The 23,055-nt window shown below is 40.1% G+C and overlaps 1 protein-coding gene across 3 annotated transcripts; it reads right to left on the bottom strand.

Moving 5' to 3' along the window:
• Nucleotides 1-974: 974 nt before the first annotated feature.
• ss18 (SS18 subunit of BAF chromatin remodeling complex) lies at nucleotides 975-22,827 on the bottom strand. Of its 3 annotated transcripts, XM_030775751.1 has the most exons (11): nucleotides 22,759-22,827; nucleotides 21,451-21,527; nucleotides 21,106-21,190; nucleotides 20,619-20,757; nucleotides 18,270-18,494; nucleotides 13,377-13,547; nucleotides 12,050-12,127; nucleotides 11,040-11,162; nucleotides 4,399-4,529; nucleotides 3,841-3,902; nucleotides 975-2,805 (listed from the first exon to the last, which is right to left on the bottom strand). In XM_030775751.1, exons 1-10 carry the CDS (start codon nucleotides 22,825-22,827, stop codon nucleotides 3,885-3,887), a joined length of 1,116 nt encoding a protein of 371 aa, XP_030631611.1. In that variant the 3' UTR covers nucleotides 975-2,805; nucleotides 3,841-3,884. The 3 variants fall into 3 exon arrangements, with proteins under 3 accessions (XP_030631611.1, XP_030631610.1, XP_030631612.1); XM_030775750.1 differs by lacking the exon at nucleotides 3,841-3,902; XM_030775752.1 differs by lacking the exons at nucleotides 3,841-3,902; nucleotides 11,040-11,162 and having other exon boundaries at nucleotides 2,779-2,805.
• Between the last annotated feature and the right edge of the window lie 228 nt (nucleotides 22,828-23,055).

Genomic DNA, 23,055 nt, shown 5'->3' with positions numbered 1-23,055 from the left:
GCAGAATAAGTTGAACGCTATAGTTTAATCGCTTAATAACGTTAGCGGTCTTCCACTGATGAACATGGCATTAGCTAGCTTTATGGGTAACCTACTTTTGCAAGGGACAGCGTTATAAGCTGCTGTAAGCGATGTTGCCAGAGAAGTTTTAGAAGTGATGAGGGAGAAATGATAGGACTGTTGTTTGTTTACTCACTAGAATTACCACTCTATTTCATACATACACCTACAATCAAGTTTGTCAACAGCTTAGCCTACACCACTCAGGTACCATAATGTTAAATGTAATTTTGAGGTTTGATTGACTGTAGGCTACCCGCTTTCACGTTACCGCACACAGAACCAGGCATGGCTGACACGAATGTCGTAACATAGTTGAAGAATCCATCTGTTATATTCACATAGAATATATTGGTAAGATTTGTTTAACGGCAGTATTAACCGATAGATATGAGATGGTAACAAATATCCCTACTGGATGCTGAAATATGCTTGCTTGTTATTGGTCTATAGCACACGCAGATAGAGTTTGTCAGCGTAGTCTCAGGGTGTGTGAAGTACCCTTCCTGCAAGAGAGTCAACATGTTTGCAACCAAAACACCAAATAAATACTTTGAGTTGTAGCACGTCGTTGGCAGGAATTAATCTAGGTAGTCCTACATATTATACAAGACAAGACACTGTCTTCCATCTCTCCGTATCTTTTTCAATTGTCATTTATCGGCCTTTATGAACGCCGATATCGATTTATCTGCAATTTGCTCATATCGGCCGAATCAATAATATCGGCGCGCTGATTTATCGGTCGGGCTCTAGTGCAGACCTCTACTTCTCTGTCTAACTCAATGTGAATGTGTGCGTGCAGACCTGCCTGTCCACTCCTGTCTGACTGTATGTGAATGTGTGTGTGGACCTTCCAGTCCACAGTGAATGTGTGTGTGGATTTGCCAATCTGACTGTATGTGAGTGAGTGTGTGTGTGCGTGTGTGTGTGTGTAGTCCTCTGCCTGACCTCTCCTGTCTGACTGTATGTGAAACTCCAGTTTTAAAAGCCATCTGCACATATGCCGCAGGTTCCAGAGCAACATTTTTAAAATCATCATAAAATCATTAACAATATAATTCCATGTATAATGTTTTGTGGTCCAAGCATTTGACAGTACAACATAAAGCAAAGATTATCAATGTGTGGTGCATATGAGTTCAATATTCCTTAGAGTTCGACTTAATATTGTAAATAAATGGCAGTTTCACATTTGAATTCATTCTCTATTGAACTAACAATTACAGATGTCTTAACAAAAAAAAAAAAATACAAATTGATTTTAAACAAAAATTGCCATCCAGGGGTTAAATCTGTTGCTGAACTTGACTCACCGGGTGTTTGTGTTTTAAGGGCGTTTATACAGGTATGAGGAGTAAAGACAAACCATGCAAGCAGCCACACAGATCATCACTTAAAATATGTGACTGTTTTGTTTTTTTTATAATGCACATCATCTGGAGTGAAGATGAGATCTGTTTTCAATCTTTCTCCACTTCATTTTCATCACTATCATTTCATAATTTTCATCACTATCATTTCATCATTTTCATACTCAACAACTATACTCAAGCACCCTTTGTGCCAAATCTCTGGAAAACAAAACAAAGCTAAAACAAAACAAAAACAAAATGTTTAAATTGTGCCAGTAACATTTCAAATGAGACTTTATGGTCCATTTCTGGGGGGCTGTCTTTCTGTACAAGTGATAAGATACACCTGAACAAGGATAAAGCCCACACGGATGACAAAAACACAAGCCTGTACAGTAGCAGATGGCTTCCATCAAAGTTCAACACGGCATACATACACCAAAGACATTAAACGCTTAGTATGGGACAATGCAACAAATGAAAAAGTACATTTCATTAGGACAGACACCAGAGAAGGGAAAAAAACACACACACACACACACACACACACAGACAAGGAAACAATATTCATTACTACCTCAAAAAAATTTCAGTACAAATTGAGCTCTCTGTCAAAAGCATAAAATACATTTGTACATCCTGACACAGATTTGACCTTGACACAGGTGAAGGGTTCTCCTGGTGGAAGCTCCCTCTGTCCCAGCCTACCCCTCTGCCCTAAGCCTTATTGCTTTTTTTTTGTTTTTTTGTTTTTTTAGATGTTTGCACAAAAGGAGAAAGCAGATGGTGACTCATACAGTGCGGCGGAAACACCAGGGTGGTCATCCTGCTGAATACGAAAATTCAGGTCAAAAAAGAATCGTGTGCTGAAAATATAAGGCGATTTTGACTTTCTTTTCTTTTTTTTTTTTTTTTTAAGGCATCGCTGCTTCCAAGCAGCTTTTTGCCAACCTCATACATGCAGAGCAATAGGAATTCAATGACGGCCTCTGAATTCTCACAACTCAATTAAAATCTTATCAAGTTATGCCACCCAATAAATAAGAGAAAAAATAATTATAGATTTTGTGAAGCTGTGTTGGCTGTGCTAAAAACCAAATCAAGCTTTTAGCTCCACTGAATGATTCTGAAAACCAATTGGATTCTGTATAGGTGTAAGAGGGTGTGTATGTTTCTGTGTTTGTGTGTATGTATCTGCGTGTGTGTGTGTGTGTGTGTGTGGTATAGAGGGGGAGTCTCGGGGAGCAGTAGTGTGTGCGTGTGTGGTTATAGAGGAGGAGTCTTGGGGATCAGTAGCCCTTCTGCAGGTCCAGAGATAGTGTACTCTGGGGATCGCTCCAATAGGAAGTGCAATGCCTGTAATTCACTGCTGGTAGTTTCCATACTGACCCTGTGAGAGTGGGGGAGGGGGAGAAGAATGAGAACCCAACGCATTGTTAACTCATCATCCATGAGAATACACAGGCAACCACACGTTAGCAAAGAGTCATTATACCTCATATTTTCATTATTACTAAGAAAACTGATACCTGAATGAGTACTTAAGACAACCGACTCTGAGTACAGATGAAATCTAACTACTGCCTCTGATGATGGTGAATAGAAATCGTCAGCTGATAAACAGATGAACTGAGGCAGTCCAGATAAACATGTGGTCAGAATGCTTTGTAAGCAGCTGCTGTAGTGCATGTCATTACTAATAACTGCCAGTAACTGTTCTATGTCAAATGGGAAGTTGTATCTGATATTCATTCAGTATCAAGATACTGAGTGGGGAGTGCAGACTGATATTTTGTGCTGTTGTTGGTAACATCTGACCAATAGACGGCAGCATGGCCTTAAAGAAGAGGAGACTGAAGGTACAGCTGTGAGGGTTTCATGCCAAATCAGTGGAGGAGAGATGCTGCTGTTAAATACTCAACCTCCTCAAACACACATTATAACCAGTGAACTTTTGGGAATTTTACACAGGAATTTCTAAACAGGGGTCCGAAAGGGCACGGGTGTCTCAGTGATGCACTCTGCTGTAGGTCATAAGATGAAAATGAAAAGACTAAGTTATGGCTTCATTAGCTCTATCTAACAGACATTTTTAGTCTGGGGCTTATTTCTTACAACGTGAGCATGATTTGGACCCCTGGTTACAAAGCAATGTAAAATTGAAAAAAGAAAACACACACATTGCATACACATACACACACACACAAATAGACAGACAGACAGACAGACAGACAGACAGACAGACAGATAGATAGACAGATAGATAGACAGATAGATAGACAGATAGATAGATAGATAGATAGATAGATAGATAGAAATGGGGGGGGGGGACATTTCTATGAAGGAGAGGGAGGGATAAAACAAATCAAATTCAGGCCAGTAATCATTCTAGATTTGATATGGTGGTCTTCACAGCAACCATTACCTTGGCTTGTTACAGATCTAGTCAGGCTTGATAAGCATGGTCCTTTATTTCCTCATGTGACCCTGAATATTCAAACATAGAGATATCAAAGGATGGCTGTGGCCCTCAGCGAGGACCACAGAAAATACAGGGCAAGACGCAGAGCTCAGCCAATCACACCACTGCCTTTAGCCGGCTTCATAACACTGTTCACAATCTGTCCCTGTCAGCTTCTCTCTGGTATAACTCACAACGGAGCCACCATCTCCTGTAAGTCAAACACAATCATTCCACTCCAGACTGAAAAGTCCCCAATCACACTCCCAAACTGGACACAACAGCCCTTCCCAGCATGCACTTCTCACTATTAACCTCCTGCCATACTTACCAACTCTACTCTAGCTTCAGCATCATTTGAGTCTGAATAAAGACCACTCCCTAGGTAGCTAACATCTGTCAGCGTATGAGTCTGTCTCTTGTTTGTAGATCATTAAAAGTTCATCTAAGAGAACAGAAATACACAGAGAACAGAGGCCTAGCCTTGCTTTAGCAGGGGTTAAGCCTCCGGTGCCGACTTACCTGGTCGTAGCCGTAGGGGCGTTGCGGCTGGCCCTGGGGTGGGCCGGGCTGGGGGGGCCTGTAGGCTGCGTACTGCTGCCCCTGGCCCTGAGGGAAATTAGGGTACTGACCTGGGCCACTCTGAGCCGGACCTAGGCAGTAAAGGAAACACGCGTTTTATATTGCTTTAGAGTGTCAGAGCAGTCCAGGGCATACTTACACAAGACAACATGACATTTCACATAGTATTTCTGTTTATCGCAAAGTGACCGAGCAAAATTCAACAGATACAAAACCGTTACAGGCAAAATTCTGCCATCCTGAAATGAGAAGGTCCCAATTCTGATGTACAGGGCTTTGAACAGCTTTAGGCTGCAGACACATAAAGCACTAGGGGTGTAACAATTCTCCAAATCCATGGTTCGGTTCAGACCTCCATTTTTGAGCCACGGTTCGGTTCAGACCTATTTTTTGGGGAGGGGGGTGTGGCGTAAGAACAAACAGGGAAAATTTCTAATAAAGTTTTATTAACTACCAACAATTTGGAACAGTAAAGAGAAGAACACTAAAGAACATGGTAGATTAACTTCACATAAATTAACTACGTAAACAAAAATAGATTAATACAAAAAAAGTTACAAAATAAACTTCTCTGAAGAGCAATCAGAAATAAACAGCCGTTGGCGTGTTCAGTTAATCACACATTTTTGTAGGAATGCTTCAATTAAGTTTGAAGTTCGTTAAGAACACCATCATGTCCACATTCTCAGGTGAGAGGCTTGCTCTCTGTGCTGTCACAATGTCCCCTGCAGTAGAGAAAACCCTCTCACTGTGGACAGATGTTGCTGGGTCTTCAAGGTAGCATTTAGCCAACTTGGCTAAATGGGGAAACTGGCTCTCAAGGTCCTTCCACCATGTAAGTGGATGTGACTCCACTGGGAGATTCTGCACTGCCTTGTAACGCTGCACCTCCTCTTCTACCACTTGAGACAAGGGCTTGGGTGGTGGTGTCTGTTCTGCTGGAAATAAGTTTCCAAACAGCTCAGTGATTGGTGCCCTTTTGGCTAGAGGTTCACCACTGCTGCTGGAGGCCATTTCTGACTGCTCCTCCATCTCCTCCCTTGAGGCCTGGGCCTAACAAAGAAAAACCCACAAAACAGTTGCAATGTAATGTTACTATTAGATATTATTACAATTACAATATCTGACAAATATTCAAATCCAGGAAACTGACATTAATAAACTACCAAAAACAGATGTACATTTCTGATGGTCAAGGCTTTTATCTTCTGTTTAGTTACAGCTAAATGCTGAAATTAAATGAAAATAAAACTGATTTGTACCGTGCTTTTCACAGCATTTTGTCACTGAGATACTTTACAGGTCTCAGGGCCTAGAAACTAAACTGTATTGATTAAATTGAATGGAATTATTAAATTAATTCAATTGAGATTAAAACTATAACAAAAATACCTGTGGGGAATGGTTATCCAGAATATTCTCAGTCAGGCTGCTGAAGATCTTGCCACGAATGGTCTCATCCAGAAAGGGCAGAGATTTAAAACCTGGGTCAAGTGCAGTGCTCACATGAAGAAACTGAATAAGTGTTGAGTCAGTGTAAGGGTATCTGTAGTTGAAATCAGATGCAATGGCAGATTTGACATCTTTCACAACTGCTGAATCTGAGTCACTCTGCTTCATGGATTCCAGGATTGTGTTTCAGTGGCATTATCATTGAAACTGTTGGCAGCTATTCAGTGCTCAACAGCGTTGTCACCATTTTCGGTGGTTTGAGAGCCCAAACCACTTCCTCAGCTATTTTTACATCTTCATCAGACAGTGTAACAATATCCTTAATGTTCCTCTTAATACTCCTGTCTGTAAGTGCTGAGAAAACAGCAGCCTGCAGTTCAAGATAGCGCTCAAGCATGTCATGGCTTGAATTCCACCTAGTGGGTACATCCTGGACCAGCTTGTGCGAAGGAAGCTGGAGCATCTCTTGTTTTTCCTTTAGCACTGCTGCAGTGCTACGACAGAAAAGAAAGTAACCACTTTCAGCACTCTGCCTAAAAGCCGGGACATCTGGTTAACACCCATACCCTTCTGTGATGCCAGGTTAACTGTATGTGCTAAGCATGGAATATGTGGAGTCTGACAGCTTCAACCGCGTTCACAATGTTCTTGGCGTTGTCCGTTGTCATGGGAATGGTGGCGTTTGGTCTGTCAATTTTTCACTCCGCTACAGCTCCCTGTAGTATTTCTGATAAATGGTCACTTGTGTGGGTTTCATAGACAGCGCGTGTCTGGAGAATGGGATTAACAATTACCCAGTTGTCGGTGATGTAGTGCACCGTGATTGTGATGAAGCTCTCTGTTGCAAGGGAGGTCCACCCATCTGTAGTTAAAGCAATGAATTTTACATTGTCCTCCAACACTCAAGCCTCTACTTTATTATAAAGCTGAGGCAACACATTTTGACTGAAATGCGGTCGGCTCAGCACTTCGTATCTGGGTTCCAGGACACTGAGCAAATGCTTGAATCTGTCGTTTTCAACACCTGAAAAAGGGCACATATCCAGTGCTATGAAAACCCCGATTGCCTTGGTAATTGCTTGGACGCGGTCCAAGTTAGCTTGTAGCTTCGTTTTAAAGACACTGGGAAGAGTTAGCTGTTGCTGGGGTTTCTTTTGTGCGCCGCTAAGATCAATGTCGGGATATATGTGCTTGCATATTTGAAGTGTTGCCTGCCGTCTGTGGAAGTGTTGTGAAACACTTACGACAAATTGTGTGTGTTTTGCCTACGACACGACTGCTATCCCCTATACTCCACTGGATAACCAAAATATTCCCACACTGCTGACTTGAATGTATTTGCCGGGTCTGCAATCTCAGGGTTTTTATCCATCTTGAGCTAATTAAACGAGCCTAACTTTTACTGCAGCTGTGATCACTCAATCACGATTGGACCAAAGAGTCACGTGACACATGCGGTTCTAAGACAATAAAATTGGTGTAATGTGTAATACTTACAAAAATATTCAGCTTGCCCTAACTTTAAATAGAATAATAATTTCATGATTTGCATGTGTTATAGTGTTAACTGTGGAATTAAAAATGAGTTTTGTAACAGCAGTAACCTAAGGAGAGCTCAACAGCCTGAATCCCGAGACCATGGACGTAAGTATCGCGATTTCGGTCTCGGTTTCAGAACCGTTACACCACTATTAAGCAAACACCACTAACTCCTCACACTGCTGCCCAGGTGACCCCATACAAGTCTGCACACACCTGCCTGTGATACTCACACTCTCACTCACACACACAGTCTCCTCAGCAGTTCCTTAGGCTCTCCCCTCTCCCAGTTACTCACACTTTCCTTTCTCTTTCCCTCCCAACTCACACACTCCTCCCTCAACAGTTACTCACACTCTCCTTTGTCCTTCTCTCTCAGCCTTGGCCTACAGACACAGATAGTTCTGTACCAGCTCACTGCCCATATTACCCTAATCCCAGTGCTCTCACACAGTGTGGGTGTTTTCACAAGTTAAAACAACTATGATTTATTCATTCGTTTATTTATTTATTACTTTTTTTTTCTTAAAGTGTAATGTAACCTTGTACACGTGTTTGTTTCAATAACTGCTTGTGTGCTTTTACGTTGTTGTTCTTATTTTTGGTGAGCCAAAGACAAATTTCCACCCTGGTAGACAATAAAGATATGTTCTATGATAGAGTAGAGAACTGGGAAAAGTACATGCATACATCTATATGTATCTGACTCTCCATGTATTTACATGCATGTTAATAAAAAGCTGTACAAATATGTCACTGCTTATCAGTGGCACAGTTACCCAATGAACTGAACTTTCTAGAAAAGAGTGCTTAGTTCACAGTGAAACATAAGAACAATATAAACAGCTGGTACTTCACTGATCACTTAAATCACACAGGCCATGTCTGCTTTTCAGTAAGGAGGCTGCAACACTGATCAATGCCAACCACGTAAATGAAAACCACCTCAAGTGTCAATACACAAACTGTGAGAGAGGGACAGACAAAACACATGCCTGACCAAGGCCAGTGGAATACATGCCAAAACTCATTCAGTGCTGATGCATCACTGAGGAGATTTCTCATTTCTGTCACAAAGTTGCCCACAGGAGGGTGTCCACGCTGGGGCATCTAACATCACTCTTAAATAACCCCATTCCATATTATTAACACTCCATATGCATTGCTTGCAAAATGACTAATTAATAAGAACAATAAACAATATGTTACCTACATGACACATATTACGGACCTCTGACTGCCTGATGCTTGTCATGTCTACCCACTGTCCTAACTCTTCTACTTCCTTATGCAGGAGGGTAGTAAATGTAATGATATACTCAGCTCACAGTTCGATTCGATTCACAATACTATGTTTACGGTTCGATTCATCCACGATATTTTTAAGAAAATCAGTTGAACTGACAATGGAATGAAAACAATTTTTGATGCATTAACAATGCTGAACTATTGTTGTCTTTTTGTACCATCAAACCAAAAGTGATGACAGCTTATAGGCCTACCAGCAGGAATTCTGTAAAAGCTAGACAAAAATAATTACTCTTCAAGCATAAAATATTACTGAGCTGAATGGGTCTGTCTGTATTACATTAATCCAAAATTATGAAAATTGCACCTCAAGACAACACTCAAATTTAGACACAAATTAATGAGCTAAGATTCTGTCACAAACACTGTTGATACTGCTGATTATAAAACTTCAGCTATGTTTGTTCCTGAGTGCGTCTCAAAAAGCAGACGTGTCTGGAGTACAAAACTTTTCAGTACCCACTCACTATTGATAACATGCGCCATTATTATAATGTAGCTCTGAACAGCCCTGAACATCCACCCATCTGTCATCGCCGCTTTTTACACTAGTAAAACAAATGATGATACAGGTGACTACTTTCATTTTGTAGATTTATTTACTACTGCTGATGAATTTATATGATGCATACCGCCAACTCATATGATGCGCACCGCCACATTTTTGCACCACGACGTATCGTACTACAATGAATCATTACACCCCTACAGGAGGGCCAAATGCATTTTGACAACATACTGTCAGACAGAGAAGGATAGGCTCTGAGACCTGGTTCTTCCCAATTTTTCTTCTTTCCTCACAGCCAAAGGGAATATTTCCCCTGCCACTGTCACCTTTAGCTTGTCCACTGGGGGTCTCAGGCCCCTTCACCTGAACAACTGGCTTACAACAATGTCCACTGTAGAAACTGCTTTAAACAGAACAGAACTGATCGTTTTGAAATGAGAAGCTGATCAAACATGTTCAGTTCCTCACTCACATGCTTACACACTTGAGGAGAAAACAGGTAAAGGTAAAGGCAGTGTGGGGGATAAGGTATAATGAGAACATGGAGTGTGGAACCAACACACTGGTCTGCTAATGTGGACAGACATCAAGGAGTTGATGATCATTCATGAAAAGAAGCCCACGGCTCATTAAAACTCATGTAAGCAGCCATACATCCTGTCATTAAAAGGCGTGGAGCCTTATTCCTCTGGCTGAAATGAAACCATGCAGGACTGTGAGGTGCAAGAGAGGATCTTAACCTTGTGGCAGCGAGAGAGAGAGAGGGGGAGACAGAGAGAGAGAGAGAGAGAGAGTCTACCAGATAGTGCCAATGGCCTGTTAAACATGTGTGTGTTTGTGCTTCTACAAAAGCTCATTACTGAAATGAGAAAACCCTCTGGCTCCACGCACACTGGCATAAAGAGAGGGAGAGTGAGAGAGAGAAACGAGCTGACAGGATTAGAGGAGAGTGGGAAAAAGGAGAAAAAAAAGGCTAAGAGTCCAACTCCCACTGGTGGTGCCCAGTTTTCCACCACCCAGACATCCCAATTCCCCATCACTATCTCCTGCTCTGGGCCAGTCAAAGCGTTTGGCTAATCATCTCTAAACTCAAAGTAGCAGCATAATATTTACCACCTCTGAATACAGAATCTGACAAAAGTCAGGCAAATTCAAATAAGATTATTGTGGGGTTATACCACAGATGTGAACCAGAACATAGATTCACATCCACATACACCATATCAAAATCACTCTGAATATCACACATGTGGATACAACATACTCTTCCATGAAAATGTCCACCAACATGTATCTGACTGGGTGGAGACAAAATGTTATTCCACTGTTACTAAACCACCAAGCCTGAGCGACTGAGGATGGCAGGGCATGAGTGTCTCTGGAAACTGTAATTTATTTAAAATAGAAATGGAACATTAATAATAAACTACAGGTGACTCATTTTCATTTAAATATTATTTTCATGTTCTCACTGTAGTATTCATCTGTGTATTAACATTTAGGAGTGCTACGCTTAGTCACATTTCACTCGCTGCCAAGCAAAAACACATAATTCACGGTAACCAGTTTAAAGCATGACTGGTTTCTACTATAATGTCAACATTAAGAGCCAGATGTCCTTCACAGAAATAAAAAGACTGCTTCATCACTTGAATGACTCCTTTTCCATTCCACAAAAGAGAGGGAAAGTGCCCTGCATGACAATATCACAGTACACTACTCTTGGAGGGACTGTGAATGTGCATGTGTGTGTGTGCACAATATCCAAACTCACCATAGCCCTGTTGCTGTGGGGGATAGCCCTGTTGCCCGGGATACTGTTGCTGGGGTGGGTAGCCTTGTTGCTGAGAAGGGCCTTGTTGATAGGTATCCTGTTGCTGGCCATACTGGGGATTTCCTAAAGCAAAAGACAGGCACAACTCAACCAGTGTTTTCTCAATGGTCCTGTGGGATATCTGTTCACCAATGTCACGCTTTACCTCGCGCCTCAGGCGACACCCAAACTCAAGAAAATCAGAGTGCAGAGTGCTCAATCCCTCTCACGTTTGCTTGCTATTAAATTACACTTTCCATAGACAGAGAGGAAAAAAAAAAAAAGGAGGGACACTGATGTAAATGGCTGCTAAACCCTGAATTCAAAACCCACTGCGTATCCATGCTCGTTCAGCTACAGTAAACTGGAGTCATCAGGACAAAAACATCAGGCCTTTTATTTTTAGCTTTGCGTTGAGATGTCTGAATGGCATGGCAGTGACAAACAGGAGGAAAACCGGATGTAAACTCTGGATTACGTTTAACCAAGTGACAGAATATAGAGCCTGTTGTTTCCATGTTCTATGTGTATCTTTAGTTATTTTTCTCTTGTCAAATGTGCAGTAAGGCTCATCTGTGCCAAACAGACAGTAAGTCTTTCTGCTGCTTTTCTGTAGCACTGAACAGAAATCAATTAAATTTTCTACTATCACATTTTATAAGAAGGTGATGAAATAGCTGCCAAAGCCCAGTCAGCAGCATAGTTTGATGAGAATTTGACCTGTCTTTACATTTCCAAAGAGGAGCAAGGCAAAACAGCAACACATAAACAGAAAGCCCTATGGTATCCATGTTTTTAAAGTATTCTTCACTACCTGTACAAATCAGCCTCTGACACAGGAGAAAAAAACACATTTCTGGATACTCTCCTCACAGCTGTCATATTGCCCATCATCTATAAGTGTCAAAACATTTTGCAAACAATTTTTGAGATTTGACACTGTAAAATTCAACACATTGGTGTCCGCATACCCTCAGGTGCACCCTGTCCTCCATGGCTGTACTGCTCCCCATAGAAGTCCTCTTGACTGGGATATTGCTGGGGTGGCCCTGAAGACAGACACATTTTAGAGGGACAGGGACAGAGCTGCCATGCTTGGCCACACTGACCGAACGACTGTCGTTATTACTGCACAAATGGCACAAGGACGTGACTCTGTCTGCACATTGGTCTATAATATTAAACGTAAAGTAAGTCAAATTATGACTTCCATTGTGACAAATCACAACAGAAAACCTGGCTGTAAAAAACATTAGGAGAAAGTGAAAATATCTTTTTAAGGACAGACAAGGGACGGGTGAGAATAGTCAATTAATCATTCTGGAATGTTCATGTAAACTTTTATATTATTAATCTACATTGTTTAATTGAAATAAACGTTAAAACAAATTTAGGAGAAAGCTGGATTAAAAGGCATGGGATTCCTTCTCTCTTTGATATATCTCCGATTTCAGTAGGATTTTCTCTCTATACAGTGTCCATTACAAACACACTCCGTTGAGTGGCTACACCTGTACAGCCAACATTTGGCTGTTACTGTTTGCTCCTTAGACAGACAGAGATTTTCTCCGCAATTATTTAATGTTGTCTAATGATGTATTTGTGAGTATTAATATAGCATGGCTAATAAATAACGTTAATGTCAGCGATTTTCCAGACAAGAGCTGAGTTACCCATCAATGCAAATGAGTTAATGAGCTACACTAGCTTACAACTCCTCATAACAAATTCTCCTTCGATATGAAGAGTATAAGCAAGAGTGCTAATGAACACAAAGCAGGCACACCCTGGAAAACATGAATGCTGTTTCAGTGAGACAGTGTGAGACTGAGTAGTTTTCACCAGGTCAAAACTGAAGCCCTGGGCTAGACTCTAAACTCTTAGCCTGACTTATGCCTGAACTAAAAACATTTGCTCGCAATATGAAAACAGGCAAGATTACAGCTATTCCATCTGTTTAGAAAAGACAGGACACTGTAGTGTGGGGACAGGGCAGGGTTAGGTGGCTTAGTGAAGACAGAAGAGGGGAAAGGGCTATCTACTAGGCCTGGGCAGCAGAATCTACTGCAAGGCGTCTGTATTTTCAAAGGCTCGTGTTGTTCAAACGAAGTGATTATGGAACAAAGGTGACAATATGTTACCTACTGTTTTATATCTTTAATAATAATGATATGAATGTTTGGTTCTTGTCCAGCCCTAGTGTCTGTGTGTAATTTCTTTGTACACTGGGTCCAAAGTCACGGCACACAAAGCCGTGTCTGAGCTGATAACTTTTATTTGAAGAGCAGTGTACTGTACCTTGCTGTGGTGGCCTGTACGGAGGCATGGGTCTCTGGCCCATCACATGGTTTCCCTGGTTCACTTGACCCATCATGCCCATAGGGTTCTGCTGGCCTTGGTAATGCTGCCCTCCGCCACCAGGGGGCATGCTGTACTGCTGAGATGGAGATTGCTGGTGCATCATTGGACCTAAAGCAGTGGAGCCACATGGGACACTTCTGTTATTTGTCTGTTACTGAACTAAAAATGTAACTCTACAAAGATTGAATTTACTTTCAAATTCCTCACTTTCTCCCAAAATAAGTATGTGCGAGGGGTGTAACGATTCACTACACCAATCAGAAACCGGTTTTCAAATTAAAGATGTGACTACATTGATACGTGGACCCCTGGATCGGTCTAAATGTACCATGAACCAGTCGATGGCCAATAGTACGACACATCTCACCACTCACCTGGTGAGACGGCATGGTGAAACCTATGCGGGTGATGAGGGATCTGTGGATGCTTATGTCAAAATGTTTGTTCATACAGTAAGTCGTTTTCGTCTAACTATGTCTACTGGAATAGTAATAAACAGTGACATGTTTCTGAAATGATACATTTGTCTTTCAATTTTTTTTTCCAACCATGCCATAAGTAACAAGAGTCATCCTATAATTTGGGGTATATTCAATGTCCATTGATAACTGCATTTATTCTAACTATTTTCTTTAAAGATATCACATTTTACCTATTTATGGAAAGCATGTTATAATATCACACAAACATTATGTGCATGCTATGCTTCATTAGCTTGAAATTTGTCATGATGTTCCTAACTGTTTTTGCTGTGTCCGTTCTTCAGTTGAGGGTGTGTTGGTTTCAAAATAATGAATAAAAACCATTCAAGTCAACCACAACTATTTGTTTCTATTTCAAAAGTCTAAATACTAATGAAAAATTAATAATATTTTATTAACTAATATGTTAATTGATTTTCTCATTTAAATAATTCAAATATCTTAATTTATTAATGTCCACAAAAGTTCTGTCAGCTGATTTACTGACAGAACTCCAGCCTCACTCATCTCACTCACTCATTATCAAAAGCCGCTTATCCTAATTAGGGGTGCTGGAGTCTATCCCAGTGCTCATAGGGTTAAAGGCGGGGAAACACCCTGGACAGGTCGCCAGTCGATCACAGGGCAGACACACAGACAAACACGCTCACACACACATTCATACCAAGGGGCAATTTAGTGTCTCCAATTCACCTAACCTGCATGTCTTTGGACTGTAGGATGAAACCGGAGCTCCCGGAGGAAATCCACGCAGACACGCAGAGAACATGCAAACTCCACACAGAAAGGACCCCAGCCAATCAAACCTGGGATTTTATTGCTGTGAGGCAACAGCGCTACCCACTGTGCCAGCCTGCAATTTAAAAATGGTTTGTCCCAATATCATGTGATCAACACCACACAATGTTATTTTCCTCTGCAGTGGACATGTTGAACACACTGTGGTGACTGTCGTCTCATTTTTTCGATATTGTATCTATAATAGCGCATTGTCAATGAGTATATTAACTGACTGTCAACTACAGGGTTCCAGGCAAAAAAAAAAAAAAAAATATCTAGGAGCCATTGGCTCCTAAACCCAAATCAAATTTTGAGGAGCCAAAATATAGTGATGTCATGTGCTAAATTGTTGGAGGGCTGTCTCACACTGCCTTTTCTTTCCCCTCTGTACCGTCTGCTTTTGTTTGCTCTGTCCTCCATAGTCACTGCACAATGTATTCTTTAAAAACACAATATGTGCAATGTTCAATATACTGCAGTCATATTATCATAAATACTTAAATGTCCACACTGATTGAATCAGGCTGGGATGACTCAAATGTCACTTGAGAACTTTCACTGGTTGAGTTGGTCTTGTCATTGTAGGCATCTGTTGTAGAGGAGGTTGCGTTTGGTCAGACAGTGAGTGAGAAAAAGTCTGATATTTTTCATTTGCGCATTTCGTTTTCTTGCCAGCTGGCTAACATTACATAACAACACAGTAGGGATGTGCAGAGAGCCAGGTATTTATATTTGTATCTGTATTTGTGGAGGCAATTATTTATATTTGTATTCGAATAACAGTGGAAATAGGCGTAACAATCTTGTTTTTTTTTTTTTTTACACTTCTAATTTCAGGATATTAAAGTGTTAATATAGGCTAAGTGCTCTTCAATAAACTATTATAACGAACGCTTAAATGTAATACTGGTTTATGGTTTTGCCATCTGAACCATCTGAAAAGTGTATTTCTGACTTCATAAAATGGCCATCTTAGTAAATCATGGTCTACAATATCGTTAGTTACGCCCACATTTAGTTTAGCCTACTGCGCAGATAATCACTGTATTATTTGTGAATAAATGTGCATCCTCAGCTATGGAAAGAATGCCAACCATCGACACCACAAAGACAGCGAACTCTGGATCAAAAGATTTAAATTATATCTATTAAAGAGTGTCAAACTTGTGACTTGCAGTTTCTCATATTAATCATCTCTTCATTCATATTACTGAATAGAAAGTAGAGTATTCCGAAACAACAGGCCAAAACGATGATGTCACATCACAGACATTTGAAGCTTCGCTCGAAAAAGGTTGGCTAAAATTCGACTGGCTAAAAGTGGCATTCAATACAGCCCTACTGAATCACATATATTTTTTTATTTATTTATTTTCCCAAAACTTTTCCAGCCCTGTAAATTGCTATTTTCAAATTCCATGACTTTTCCAGGTTTTTCATGACCATACGAACCCTGCTCATAATATTACGGCCTTATTCTTAAAATGTCCGAATTCTTTTTCCCTCCGTATGGCCATAATACTCCATCGTAATGAGCAACACCAGCTTTTTGACTTTTTTTTTTTGCCTTCCCAAAAACACATCATTTTTAAAATATTTGTACGAAATAAATATTTGTAAATACCCACCATTTGTGCTTTACCAAACATCGTATTCGGATTCGGCTCCATCCCTACTTCGCAGTTAGCTACATCCAACTTCTAAATTAGAACTCCATCAAACTACACTGCATCGAACTAAACATCGTTCATACAGTTAACCCTTCAAATTTTTAACCCGCTAAACGTGACGCTATTTATCTTCAACCCCTGTTTGCTCATCTGTACAGCTGACGCTTCAACCATCGCAGGACAAGAGTGCAGAGACGTTTAGGCCATGTACTGGAAACGGTACAGGAGTTCACACGATGGGGCAGTTAGACAAGAGCTCAGTACACAAACAAAACATATGGCCATTTCTTTTTTGCTTGTGGGTAATGGTGGTCCCTGGTGACTGGAAGAAAAAAAATGGTCGAAAATTTAAAAATTTAGTCGCATTGGCGACCATTTTAGTCACCATCTGGAGCGCCGAACTATGTTACGTATATTGTTATGGTTTACAATCTTTTAATAATTTTAATCTAATTGTATGTTCAAATTTGAGGTTAACCTGTTCAAGAAAATGACATGTGGTCAGCCTGACAAGGCCTACCATTGAAATTATGGGTCAAAATAGGGAAATTGTCAACTATGTTACCTGTCTACTAAGTTACCCAGTAGTCTATATCATCAGTGTCAAATCATTATCAGTCATATGTCACAACACACATTATTCATATGGCCACACTTTCCCTTTCTCCCTAATCAACAAATTTTTGTTTAAATCCAAGTGTTTTAAATGGTAATAAATAAACACTAGTAATGATAAATAATGAAAAAAATAGTAATAATACATAGTAGTAATACACATCCTTTCTCTTAAAAAATCAACAAGAATGTTAAATGTTTAACAGTAGCAACTAGCAGATATGCTACACTGAAGAAATATACTAACTTGAACCACTGACTGTTCTATTGAGAAAGAACATTGCTTTTGTACTTTTTTGTTGATGTGAAATGCACCCCAAATTAGAGAATAACTCAAAAATATTTGGGATTCCCTGGTCTTTTATGAAATATATCTATTTTAAGGTAAGCAATGCCACTTTTATAAGACTGACTTATTTTAATGTATAATAGAAAATTAATGTCAGCATTAAACAAATGTTAAGAACTGTATCAGACTGCATTGTGTCGCATTGTATCTGTAAGATTATAGTGACATCTGAACAGACATGGTTCATGATAGGAGAACTGTTTAACCTGATGGTCTTATTACCATAGATACAAAGAAAGTTTCACACCTTTGGTGCCGCGTTACTGTTGGAGCCAAGAGCAATTGATTAAGGCAAAATACAACCGGTAATGGGCGAATGGCAGCCATCACGGACAAAAGGGCTTTTAGCATTAACACCTAGATTCTGATTTGCATGAAGCAACGTTGTACACCTATTGTCTGTTTGCTTCACGGTATAAAAGGCCAGTCACAGTAACAGTTCTCTGAGGTAAGCTGCGGCGCAAGCAGACTTGCTGCCGGATTCCACCACCACCAAATAAAGCTTTTCTCCAAGCGCGCTTTTGGTCCGGTTCGTTTACTTGTAAAATCACAAGAAAATCCAACATATCGAATCGTACCGATCCGAATCGCACTGAATCGTTCCATTTTAAAATGTATCATCCCTGGATCATATCGTAGCCCATGTATCTAGATACGTATCAGATCGTCTTATAAGGGAAAGATGCACACCCTTAGTATGCGCTAAGGAGTAAGAAATACATACAGGAGGAAAACTACCAATGTCTTCACAAGGCACTGCACACAATTACATAAAAACAGGATTTGTGCTGCAGCAGGTTTGATATTCTTTACTGTCTCCTATAGCCAAACAATTACAACAGTGAGGCATATTAGGGATGTAGTTTAAATGTGAAGTGTAGCACCTAGAGGGATAGACAGCTAACTGTATGACTGTGATACACTGATACTTTACCTTGGCTGGACTGGATACTCATGTTGGGCCGTGGGCCGTAGTTGGCCATAGGCTGACCCTGACTCATATTCATCTGACCTTGAGCGGGCATGCCTTGTGAGGAGGGCACAGTGTGGTTGTAAGCCCCCATGGAGCCATGGCTGCTAGGCGGCATATTCATGGAACTGCTGGTCATGTTGGGAGGCTGGTTCGGACCTGGGCCTTGAATTGGAATGTGGTTTGGCCCTAAGAAAAAAAACAAAAAACAAAACAGGGTTGGAACATTTCCAGGTTGTAAAATAAAAGAATAAAGTCATAATTGAGGAAAAAAGGTCATAATATTACGGCAATAAAGTTTAAATTTAATGAGAATGAAGTCATAAAATTTCAAGATAAAAGTCGTAATATCACAAGAATAAAGTCGTAATTTTACCATAATATTACATGAATAAAATTGTAAAATTTCAAGGGAAAATAAAAACATAATTTTTAGGAAAACATATTACCGGCAACCAACAAAACAGGCAAAAGGACAGTTAATGGCAGCCTGAGCCTGCTTCTGGCAACTGCTGTTTGTCTCTTGCACTGTTGCACAATCACAGTTTCTTGCACAATCTTTTCAAATCCTGATCAATCCCGACACTTATTATAATGTGGTGCTGATGTGTTAAAAGATTAAGTATTCCATTATTTGTGAAACCTATACTTAAGTATAACTTCACAAAATGCCTCACATTACCCATTTTAATGCAGGCAACAGGCTGCTCTTCTGATATTTCCTCTCTAAAACAACACGCAGCCTGTAATTACGACTTTATTCTTGTATATTATGCCTTTTTTCTTGTAAAATTATAACTTTGTTCCCGTAATATTATGACCTTATTCTCAAAATCTGAGACTTTTTTCCACCTCAGTGTGCCCCTAACATTCCATCATATGAAATAATTTTTTCAATTTCTTTATACAGTGGGCATAGGGCATTCAGTGTTTGAGGTCTATGTTAGCAGTGTAGCTATTAAAGCAGAAAGACATAGGAACTGTATAGCTAATATCCACACTTCAATATTTATTTATTAATCGTCAGTCGTACCGACATCGCAATATTGTACAATGCTATCACACATTGCAGATTTTCCTCATATCATGTAGGCCTAGCTAATGTATATTTAACTCTGCATGGCAATCCTGCTGAGGAAAAAAATCTAAGGCCCTGGGGCAAGTCTGCCCTAAAAACAATGGAGGTACTTGATTTCCTTTCCTTAATCACTAAAAATAACCTCAAGTGCCAAAACATCTATCAGGTTAAAAACATGAGAAAAACTGCATCTGGTTGTGCTGTTGTATTTCTGTAAGAAAACTAATGAGCCTGCAAGCCAGAGACAATTTCAAGACGCATGGTCGACACCAGACAAATACTCAAAGGGGAGAGAATACAGTCGGCCCTCTACGTTCATGGGGGTTAGGGGTGCAGGACCCCGGCAAAAGTTGAAAAACTGTGAATATCTTTAGGCCCCTCCAAACCTTAACTCCTAATACTGTAGCCTACATTTAACTTAGTAAATGATAAAATAGTTTAATAATACATATATTCTATGCATTTATGACTTACTAAACTTTTTTTTAGCTTTCTTTGTGTTGCACATTTGAATAAAACGATGTCCGAAACAACTGTGTTGATACGTTTTCTTCGTTTATTCTGTTTAGCGTAAAAATACACATCACTCAGACATTTTATCTCGCTCTGTGCTCTGTTCTCTTAAGTTTTATTTCTCCTACATGAACTCTCTCTATTATACCGACAAGAACCTCACTACGTCACTAACTAAATCCTCTTCTCTTAAAAGTACAGTGGCAAATTATGTCTCAATGCAACAGCATGAACAATAACGCAAAAATGTCTAAAACATCTTGGAGGGGACACAAAAAGTACAATTATGGGGGGTGTACCACATTTAGGCCTACATTTTCTGGTCTATGCACGTCATCTGCAATTTTCTGAAGTATGCCGCAAATGTCCAAAAAAATTCCCATTTAATTATTGATGGGAAACTTGCAAATAAACGAATCCGCGAAAAGTTAAACCGGCAAATGCGAAGGGCCAACTGTACTTTTAAAAGGGAACCAGAACGCATTCAACAGACAGTACAGACACACAAAACTACTTCTTCTGATACAAAGCACAACAACCCACCCAAAGCAACTCTTCTCAAATAAGAAAGCCCCTAGCAAACATCAATAATCTTCATCTAGAGCCCTTCCCTGACATACAGGGACTATAACATCAACATCTGAGTTCAGGGGGAGTGTACCATGTTGCTTAGCAACACAGACGCATGCACAGAGCAAGCAATTCCTCTAATGGTCACTTACCAGTCATCTGTCCATTCATCTGTGTCTGCATGTGCGGGGCGGGGGGGCCGTCAGAGGACATGCTGTGGCCATGTGGGGGCTGAGGAGGGGGGCCACTCTGGCTCATTCCACCAGGCATGGGCATGTTCTGAGTGGGTGGCTGTTGAAAAGTACAAAAGAAAACATGAGAAACTTCACCCACTATCACATTAACAACCGCCAAACTTACTGCCAAATTTGATAAATGTGCACATCTAGTTCGATACAGTTTCAAGGTTTAGCTTATTTGGGGCCTTGTGCATTGTTGTTAAATCTGTAACAAGAAACTTAAATCAGCTGTACAGATTCAGAAAAGACCTTGGTGATCTAAATTCGGTGACCACTGAGCAAGTTGACAAATTTTGACACAAAAGGAATCGCTTTTAATAAATATCTACTACAACAGGAGTAGATGCTTTGCTTGAACATTTTAGATGGCATAATAGTACATTTAAGGCACTGTACTCACTGCAGGCAGAAGAGACTGCATATTCTGGTTAGAATCTGCAATTGTAGCCAGGTAAACCAAATTTCTGTGAAGCATCTGCTGATACCTGTTGGAAAAATCACAAAGGTTACAAAAAAATAAAAATAAAAAATAAAAAGTTAAAAAAAAAAACAACAACCATGTGTCAGAGATTAATGAACATTCATCCTTTTATCTCCAAAGGAAAAGGAGTAGGAAAGAAAGTGTCTGCTCCAGAAGTCAGACTGCTTTTTCCAAGATTATCTTCAAACCACAAAAAGTGAGTTTAGTGTCCCATACTTTAGACACAACATAAATAACAATAATCAGAACTATATTCCTACTTACTGTGAACATTCAGCTGTTTTTCCTTTGCTTTGGAAGTCCATTATACACTGAATCAACTGATTATTTTCATCCAGTAACTGAAGAAAAACGGGGGGGGGGGGGGGGGGGGATACAGACAGAGCTAATATGTAGATGATATTGAGGTCAAAGACAGAGTACATCACAGATTAACTAAAAAGACAATAATCAAACAAATAAACAAATAAATAGTAAATTCATTCACTCAAGCTTCAATCTGGTTTCCCGGGTCCTCTACCAAACTGAAGAAGTACATTCACATCATATTTATTCCACTATCAGACACATTTTAATACGCTCCTTAATAGCGAAATTCGAGACACAACAGCAAGTCACACCAGGTTATTAGTGTGTGTCAGTACACAAATACCTAATGGAATGCCAACAAGAAAAAGGCCTGAGCGTGAAACAGAAATGAGACAGACCACTTTATTTCGATGGTGCAGAGCCCAGAACTGAGCAACAGCCATACGTATAACTCACGTACCAAATCCCCGATGATCTTCCGAGGTGAACTGTCTAAGCAACTCCTAAGATGTGCAACTAATATATTAGATGTGCTTCTAATATATTACGCAGCAACGCACGTCAATACAACTGACTGCACTCGGATATTCAAATTTAAAGAACCAGTCTGTCGGAACTTATACTGGGCGAATATCATGCACCGAACCAGGACAAAAACACTCGGGAAATGCATAACTCAGAAACTCTACTTCTATATACAGCAAATGTTGCGGTAAGAACGTCATCGAAACAGTTCTGAGCAGTGGTTACCATGATGTATCGATAACAGGAATCTGTCTGGCACGGGCCTTGATTCTACTGAACCAAGTAAAAATGGCACACAAGTAACCTAAACGAGATTCTTGCTTAAAACTATAACGAATGGTTCATAAAAAAACATAAGAGAACCACAACAATCCCGCCTTTAATTGCAGACTGCAGGACAGAGAACAGCTGTCTTGCTGTGCGTGGCTAGCTAACAAAGGCAAAGGCATGTGCTAACTTCGCTAGCTTCAGTAGCGTCTTAAAACTGGCATAAGAAAATAGGCCTTTAATTTACTATCCACGATAACACAATCACCGAGATATAAATCGGTTCGATTACGCTTCAGCAGTGATATCTTGTACGATTTCTTGCTACTTTTGCGAGGGAAAGAAATTCCCACTTTGACTCCGTTTAACTGAAGAGATTACATCAAACTAGATGACCATCTTCTAGTTAAACTAAGGCGAGCTAGCTAGCTTGTAGCGTTGCAGCAAGACCATTCTGTAGAATTCAGTCACCTTTTGAATTCCTGCGGGTGTTATATCACCCTTTCCGCGTTGTCTGTGAGGTGCAAAAGCCACCGACATAATGCGTTTCCAGAGAAAAACACGTAAACTTGCAATACCATGCAAACAGCTAAATCCGCAGCACTCAGACGACACAGTGCATAGTGGGATGCTCCACCGTAATGTACCATTCCGTTGGACGGGGGATTCTGTAAATTATCGTTTATTAATTATTTCGATTGAAACCAAAACACGTTTAAGTAATGATTATATGATTATTTTTTTTTAAACTGAGTAGTCAATTTAGAA

Source organism: Chanos chanos, chromosome 5, assembly GCF_902362185.1.
Source record: "Chanos chanos chromosome 5, fChaCha1.1, whole genome shotgun sequence".
Taxonomy (NCBI): domain Eukaryota; kingdom Metazoa; phylum Chordata; class Actinopteri; order Gonorynchiformes; family Chanidae; genus Chanos; species Chanos chanos.
The sequence above is the reverse complement of the archived record's forward strand: the minus strand, read 5'-3'. Positions and strand labels throughout refer to the sequence as shown.